At 50.9% G+C, this 8,461-nt stretch overlaps 1 protein-coding gene across 7 annotated transcripts in view; it reads right to left on the reverse strand.

The window, feature by feature from the left end:
- The window catches only part of ERBB4 (erb-b2 receptor tyrosine kinase 4), a 605,788-nt gene extending 597,792 nt beyond the window's left edge, over positions 1-7,996 (reverse strand). For 3 of the 7 annotated variants that reach the window (XM_061459573.1, XM_061459561.1, XM_061459538.1), the window contains exon 1: positions 7,672-7,996. In XM_061459573.1, the coding sequence (XP_061315557.1) occupies positions 7,672-7,768 (97 nt within the window). In that variant the 5' untranslated portion in view covers positions 7,769-7,996. The remainder of the gene's footprint in view (positions 1-7,671) is intronic. The other 4 variants (XM_061459545.1, XM_061459553.1, XM_061459567.1 and 1 more) reach the window with 2 other exon arrangements.
- Between the last annotated feature and the right edge of the window lie 465 nt (positions 7,997-8,461).

Here is an 8,461-nt window from a genome sequence, read left to right on the forward strand (position 1 = left end):
TTATCACTACTATTTATAGACTCTGATCATTTTATATGTTTTGAATATGATCTTCCCAATACAAAGCAGAGCCCTGGGTGACACCCGGCTGCGTGAGCTGGCAGCAGTTTTAAACACCTTGCACAAGAGGACCTAAACGTACATGATTCTAACTCCCGGAGATAAAGAGAGATCCTTTGCATGGAGAAAACAGGGAGTAACTTGCAGGAACAGCCAGCGCAAAAGTCCTCCTCTGGCTCAGGGAGCAGACGAGAGAGAAAGGCTGCGATGGCATCACATTTGCTTTGAAGAATTCCATCTCCTGTTAATGGGATATCAACTCCCTCATTCCTTTGAGCTCTGCTGGCTCTGGGGGCAACGATTCCCACCTTAAACACCACCAAAGCCCCCTGCAGCTCTCCTGGGTCCCCAGGCAGCTCGCCGAGACGCTGCACTGAGCGACTGAGTCAGCTCGCACAGAGGGTGTGAAACTGCAGGGATCAGATCTCAGTTTGCTAAACTGTATTAGCTGCACACTATTCTGTTTGCCTATCAGTTTCTCCCACTCACGATGCGCTAACTCAGGCTGCAATACACACAGATAGGGTAATAAAGATGGCTTTCTAATAAAGCAATCCATATACATCATTTTTTGCTTCCTTCCTCCACAATTCCATGGCTTTTTCCATACACTCCATTGCGTATGTCCTCTGAGCATTATTAATAGCTACTAAAGAATATTATCTGCCTACCAATCACTTCAGCTTCCTACTTAATGACAAGCACATTTTTAGAGCTTCAAATATATCAACAGAGACAATGGTTGCTAAATTTGAAGTCAACAACAACTGGAAAACGTTTGCTACTTCACTGGTATTTTTACGCGCTACAGAAATCTCTCTGGAAATAAATGAGCCCTTTTTTATCCTTTCAAAGAGACAATAACATAATAGCGACTTCTAAATACTGTCACATATCCTCAGCAACAGCAATTTAAATTTAGAGATATACATTTTTACTGCCAAAGATAATGAGCAAAAATATCCACAATTCAACTCTACAGAGTGGCTCGGATAAAAAAGGACCTATCCTGAAATGATAGCTGGATGGCAGCCACAGTGCAGACGATGAGCAGTCACCAGGACGTGGACACTCTTAGAAAAGGGGATAAAGCAAAATATCTCCTAAGAACAAATGCTTATCGCTGCATCTGGCTGCGATGCTAGCCTTAAAAGATTACTAAAATATTCCATTAGCATACTAACCATGGCACATAAACTTTTATGCTTAAGATGTTCAATATTTCAATGTAATTTCAATTAATGGAAATTGGACATTAGGATATGTATCAAGTTAAGCGTGATGATTTTTCTCCCTGTCCTTGCACCAAAGCAGCTCCATCCTGCCAGTGCTGCAGCTACATCCATGGAAGAAGGTCCTTAGCAGCAAATTCGGGTTCAAGTGAGCAAAACGGCACCGCAAATCCCTCCCTGATACATTCAGCTCTGCACATAGAGGTTATTTAAGCACAAGCACAGGCAAGAGATGCTTTCTTGGGAAGCACCCTTGGTAGTGGACCAGGGGGAACAGCAGGAGCCAAGCCATGCCAGGCCAGAAGTCCATAGGACAGACAGAGACAGGTTTCAGAGCTTTACCCGGCATATCATCACCTGCCCCAGATGGAAGAGCAGTGTGACCTCTTGCAGCCAGGGTGTGATGGCATTTCATAGAGATCTGGGCTTTCCAACTTACTCAAGAACTGATTTTGCAGCTTTGTTCAGAAGGGGGGGAATGGGTTTTGGGGTTTTTGTTTTGTTTGGGGTTATTTTTACAGTGTGCAAGCTTTTTCCTTCAACCTCCGACTTGAGCCGTTTCCTTCCATGAATCACAATGCCACAAAACTCAGGGGAGGGCTGAAAAACAGAGAGAGGTCAGGTATCACAACTCCTAATAGACATTTATGAGGCAATTTAGTGGAGCAGCTGCAGGCAGAGGGTCAGATAATGTCCTGCAGCTCCACAGTAGCTTCCCCACATGAATTTAAACCCTATCAGCAGCATGTGCCACAGCTCAGCATCCTCCCCAGCCACACTAGGAGTACCGCAGCACAGGGCTGAGCTCTGTTGCAGTGGTTTGCGGCACACTCCAAAAAAGCAGAGGCATTAAGGTTTATGATGCCACCCCACATACTAGCAGGGGGACAAGATGTTCTCCCCATTCAGCGGTCAATGCTTCAGCATCACCCTGGCATGGCTTGAACCGTTTCACCCCTCCCTGGCATCAGCTATAGGCTGGTCCTGGAGACCAGTGCCATCCAGACAGGTACTTTTGGAAGGTTTCTATAAGCCCAACACCAGCTTGCAACAAGATAAAGAGTCATGTCACCATATGGCAAGAGCCCATGCTACAACACCAATTTATTAAGGAAAGATTAAGAAAGATCAAGTGCTCATTCAGTTAGCGTATGCCTATCTACACAGGCATCAGGAGAAAGAGGAGCCAAACACTAAATGAATATATCTTAGGAATCTCTAAAAAGGACTTAACAGTATACAATGACTGATCATTTCTTACAGCTCAAAAAACTGCATTCCCTAAGTGCTTGGGGCTTACTTTCCCATTTGTTTTTCCGCCTCCTCCTTTGTCAGGAGCTAGATTTTTACAGGCTTGGAAACAAAAAGCAGGAAAACAGAAATACTTCTCAATACTCTTACAATATGAATTCCTCGTATCTATTTATACTCTCAGTATTTTTACAGTACAAGCTTACAGTGTGACTAGTATGGTCTCTTGCAGTTTGAATTACAGGCTTTGCTGTCCAAAAGTCTTGGCAGTGTCAGACCCTCAAGTATCCCGATGCACAAGCACATCCTGGACTTTGCAGCCCCCTTTATGCAAAGTGGGAAGAAGGATGAGTTTCCCTGGCAGGCTATGGAGGAAATAAAAAAAGGAGATACATATATATATATAGCAGCATCTGTTCAAAGGCTTCATGAGGCTTGGCATCTGCCCATATGCCCAGCAGATGTAGTGGACAGTGCAGAAATGAGACCATGTACCACGTGAACACACGGCTCATCACAAGGAAGTTGCCACTGAGCACAGCTTAAAGTGTCTATCCAGAGCAAGAAACCGCTAAACAAACATTAAGTAAAGTTGCTGAAATGATAGATCTTTCTGGCAGACACCAGTGCTCCCATGGGATAACTCAGCTTCAGCTACGTGGGGACACATAAAATCCACCAACAGCTTGTGCTTGTTTGCCAAAGGAAAACCTCTAAGTCAGTGAAAACAAGACCCACTGCACACACCAAGGACATGTCAGCACACATGTGTACACATGGGAAACCCAGACGCAGTCACCTCCTGCCTTAGGTCATGCCAAAATGAAAAGTAAATCCTGGGAACAAGCCCCGACTCCTTTTTCCAGCAAAACAGCCTCAGCACACTGAGAACATACAGAGTCAGTGGGGGCAGACCTGGCTTAGCTGTTCCTACAGAGCTGCCATTGCTTACCAGTAGTCTTAAGAGCCTAAATGTCTGTTTGCATAGTGTTAAAACCCCCATCAGCACAGGCAGGACACAAAGCTAGTTCAGAAGCTTCCAGGGAATCAATCATCACATTGCCCTGTACCAGCTACACTTACTGCCCTAGAGAAACTGGGAGAGGGCTCGCTGTGATGCTAAAGCACTTGGAGAAAAGAACCAGAATGAACATTAAAACAAAGGAGAAAAGGAAAAATAAAAACCTATGGGCTACACAGTCCTTCTGAGCAAGTATATGTATTTTAGAAGGACCATCTGATCTGAGTTAATGGTGATGAATAACAGCGTTATCTTCTTCTTTCTCTCCTAGCTTGCTACAACAGTTACTACACTAAGAGCATGCACTTCATTCTTAGATGGAACTTGCTCACCTTCAGCACCCAGTCATCAGCTTGGTCCTGACTTACTGACTTAACAAGTCCTCTACAGTATAAACCCAGAAACTTGCTCCCAGTTTTAAGCACCTCCAAATATGACCAAATCATCCTTAACTCCTCCTTCAAAGCCACCTGAGCTCTTTTGGACACTCATTCGAAGCACTTTATAGTGTTTGAGTTACTCTCCCAGTCTGTTATCACACCTCCCCAATCCTGCAAGCGAGGGCATAGGAGGTGGGAACAGGACCCCAAGGACGACCAATTTCCTGCATCCCCTCCCTCCACTCCAGGCATTCCTGTGGCCTGGGAGAGGGAGACTGAGCAGCAGGACCACAGCCTGGGAAACCACATCTCCAGCTCCCGGCTGAGAGTCCTGCTGTCTGGGAGCTCCTGGGGGCTGCTGCCACCTAGAGATGCTCACACAGCAAGGCTGCGGGCAAGCCGCCCCGCACACCCCACCGTGTCCCATAGCAAAGGCACACAACGCACCCGAGCAGCTCACCAGCTCTGGCAGTGACTTGCATAAAGATGTTTTTCCATCAAGCCGCTGAACAGAAGCATGCCGCTGATGATGGGCTGTGCTTTAGACACAGTGTGAGTGAACTTGCTGCAGCTTTCTTAAATTTATTTTGGTTTAAAAATTAAAATAAAAATATTAATAAAAAATTAACATCCCTGAAAACTAGGAAAAAACATTTAGCTACATTAAGGGCTGTGGCTAATTCTCTGCTAGAGAACTGAAGGCACATTTCAGATCAACTCAGTATTACAAACTAAGGTCAGGAGTGCAAAGCAGCGCTTGCAGACCAGCTCAAGTGCACCCCACAGGGTGCTGGGCCCTCTGCTGCCATGCTCCTAAGGGAGTGGGCACGGCTTTTCCTGCTACCCATACAACTGTGCTCCTGTGCAGCTTCAGAGGGCTTTTTCTTTTGTGAGCTGCTAATGCCAAGTCTCATTCGGTTTACTCATAGGCATGTATTTCAGGTCTTATTATTAGTGTTTTCATGTTAATCACAAGCACAGCTCTTCGTGCCAGAATCCATACGCATACACATCAGTTACCACCTCTTTAAAAGAAGAGAAGAGTCACAGCTCAGTCACTGGGACATTTTGCAGTGCCGGTATCAGCAGGCAGGTGCACACACACAGGCTGCCTAGTACAACCTAGTGCCAAAGCTGCTCCCTGGGAATGCCTCAACAGCAGAGCCAGATCCCATCTCTTCTGCCCTGCAGCAGCGCTGGGGACACATGGGGACAGCGGCAGCCTGCCCTGTTTCCGATGCAGAGACATCCCCACACCACAACTCTGAAGCATGGAGAGGAGCAGGACTCCCAGGAGGGATGCAGGGTCCATGACAGCACCCACTCCCCTTCGGTAAGAGGAGCTGGGACAGGACATCCTCTTTGCAGGGTCTGAGTCATTCGACAGCAGTTCCAGGCTGAAACTCCCAGTCAATATTTATCGTGCCTTTGCAAAGGCACTCGGAGCTCAGCCTAATTTTAACCATCAAATAGACATCGTGGCGGAATAAACGGGAGAAATGCCAAGGAGGGCTGCTGCAAAAGAGAGGAGCTGCATCTCTCCAAAGGTATGTGGCATGTCCCATCTGACATGGCCCAGAGAAGAGCAGTGGCATGAAATTAAAGCTTGCCCCTACATCTGCCTGAACACACTCTTCACTGAAAGAGAAAAAATGAATGTAAAAAGCTGTGAAAATATCTGAAGTACAATTAATTTCTCAGAGCAGTCTGAATACTTCAAACAGCACTAAGTTAATTTGGCTCTAATTATTTAACAACTCGCCAGCCCTATATATCAGAAAAAGGAGTTAATTTATCAGCTATTCCCAAGCAGAACAAAGACTTGCCAGCTTCCAGGTAACAGCCCAAGCTGTTTGGCACACGTGACCCTGGCTGAGCTGTGTACTGCAAACATTATATGCCCAAGCATGGAGACAGAAGAAATCGAAAACCCCCAATGGATTCACATATTTACATCTTAACCAATGGATAATGAAATCAAAAGTTTGGCCAAGAGCATGAGCAAGGGCATCACCATCTCCCTTGATGCTGCTGCCTTTGTTTTCAGCACCAGAGCCCATCCCGATACCCCTGAAAGCCAGGGGAGCCCGAATTCTGGAGGGACCCAAATACTTGCAAATCAAGGCTCCCCTATACCCAGCCTGCTTCACTATTTCAGCAAGCGCCAAGAGTCAATCATTAACAGCTACCATTACCCAGAGCTACGCCCAAACCCTTCCAAACAGAAAACATCACTCCATGCCTGTTAGTTTTATAAATGGGTTTGGGTTTTTGCACCATGCAGGGCACTGAGGCTTTTCTGCAACGCAGATCCAGGAGGATTCCCCAGAGGCAGCAGGAAGGAAGGAGAGCAACTCTGGACCGATGCCTTTCACTGGGGTATAAATCCAGCAAGGGAGCATCTTTGTGACTGTCCACTCCAAAAGCCATGTCCGAGCAATGGGGAAGGAGGGTTAGAGAGCACAGAAGCAGCCCGGTGGGGATGGCTGCTGCCCCTACTCAAGGGGCAGGCTACGGGGAAAGTCTTAGACAGAAAAGCATCAAGTCAGAGGAAGAGACAGGCTGCATGTTAACAGGGAGGCAAGCAAAAAGGTCCAGCAAAGCAGAGCTTGCAAAACAAGGCTCCTCCAACTGGGATTTACCGATTCCAACTGTACGAAAAGAACGTATGAGACCAAGAAGCGGCAGCCGCACAGCGTTTTACCCCTCCCGATTTCAAGGAACACAAAACAATCACACGCAGAAAAAGTAAACTGCTCACCAAGATCAAAAACCGCCTCGCAAAGCTTAACCTGGAGAGCAAAGCCGGGACACTCTTCTTGTGCTGCTCATCAAACGTTATCATCTCAGTTACATAAAGCCCCAAAATACAAATCGAATTGTGAGAATGAGGAGCTGTTGCACCAGTGCCGCCCAAGCATCATGAATTTTGCATCACCGGGGAGGGGAAAATGGGGAAGAAAAGTTACAAGGATTGAAGAGATTCCCTTTTAATGTTTTATTCACAGCAAAACGCTCCCGAAAAGCGCGATGCGGCGCGAGGCGATCCCGGTGCCCTCCCCGGGAGACTACACCAGCACAGCCCATACTACGGCGGCGGCGAACTCTGCTCCGATGCCATATAAGAATGTAAAATACCCGAGTCAGAGCCGCAAGTTTCCCTCCAGAAAGTTAAACCACCGGGATAGAGGAAAATGCGCCTTTTCCGGCTTTAATTTCCAAGCCGCCGGCTCCTTCCCTGCCCCCGTACGCAAACACCCTCAGACCCGCGTTTATGTTGCACTGTTTGGACACACCTTGTAGACACAACGTCTACGTCTGACGGGGGGAGAGCAAGCTTCCTCCTCTGCCCGGTGCAGCGCGAAACCACGGAGGACGCAGCCCCGTCGTGCGGCAGCGGCACCTGACGGGGGGACCCCGGCGGGGAGGGAGCCGCTGCCGCACGGGAGCTTCCCGGCCCCACTCATTCGTAGCGATAATAACTACGAGAACCGAGACCCGCGGGCGCCGGGCAGCGGCGAGAGGTCCGCGGCCGCACGGCGATTCCCGCAAGAGCTTGTCGCCCTCTGGCCGCCGCCTCTCCGCGGGACCCGAACAAACTCCCGCACCCCCGCGCCGGGCACGGGGACCCGCAGCCCCCCGCCGGGCTGGAGGAAAAGTTGTGGGGATGGCTGGGCTCCGCAGCCCCATTCCCCACCCCTCACCGCGGACCGGGCCGCTCACCCACCTGCCTGCGCCGCCGCGGCGGCCCGCGGGGCTCCGGCCGCCGCCACCACCAGCACACAGCAGCTCCACCACAGCAGCCCCCCGGCCGCCGCCGGCATCGCGCCGCCGCCGCTGTCCTCAGCGCCTCCGCCTCAGCGCCGCCACCGCCGCCATCCCCCGCGCAGCCTCCGCCGGCTCCCAAAAGTTGCCGCCGCCGAGCCGCCGCCCCCAGCGCCGCCCCTCCGCGGGCGCGCCGCGGCGCCGACGGGGCGGCCGCCGTTTGAGCCCGGCCGCGGGGCGCTGCGCCGCCAGCACGCGCGGAGCGCCGCGGAACGGAGCGAACGGGAGGAGGAGGGTTTGAACGGGAGGGGAAACGGCGGGGGGGGGGGGGAGGAGCGGCGGGACGGAGCGAAGGGGCGGGCGGGGGCCGAACGCCGCGCGGGACCGCCCCGTGCGCTGCCCCCCCACCACCCGCCCGCTTCTCACCTCAGCCCCTCCGCACCTGCGGAGACGTGCGGTGCGCGCGTGCGCGCGGCCTTCCGCTTCCCGCCTCTCCCCCCCCCACCCCTTTCCCCTCACAAACGAGGGGCAGGTGCTCGCGTCCTTTTCCCTCCTCCCCTTTTCCCAAACGGGGAAAGTTTGTCCCGTTTCCGTTCGTGTTCCCGTTCCCGTCCGTTGGCAGCGCGCGGGCCCCGTCCCTTGGGAAGGGACACAGCTCCTGACAGAGCCAGGAGAGGGAGGGGACACCACAGCCGAATGGCGGAGGAAGGGGTCTGAGGCGAACGCCGCCATCTCGGGCCCAACCCAGCCCC

The sequence above is a fragment of the Pezoporus flaviventris genome, unplaced genomic scaffold (genome assembly GCF_033815535.1).
Source record: "Pezoporus flaviventris isolate CSIRO_AGI_PZ_B2104156 unplaced genomic scaffold, CSIRO_AGI_Pfla_v1 ptg000001l, whole genome shotgun sequence".
Classification (NCBI taxonomy): Eukaryota; Metazoa; Chordata; class Aves; order Psittaciformes; family Psittacidae; genus Pezoporus; species Pezoporus flaviventris.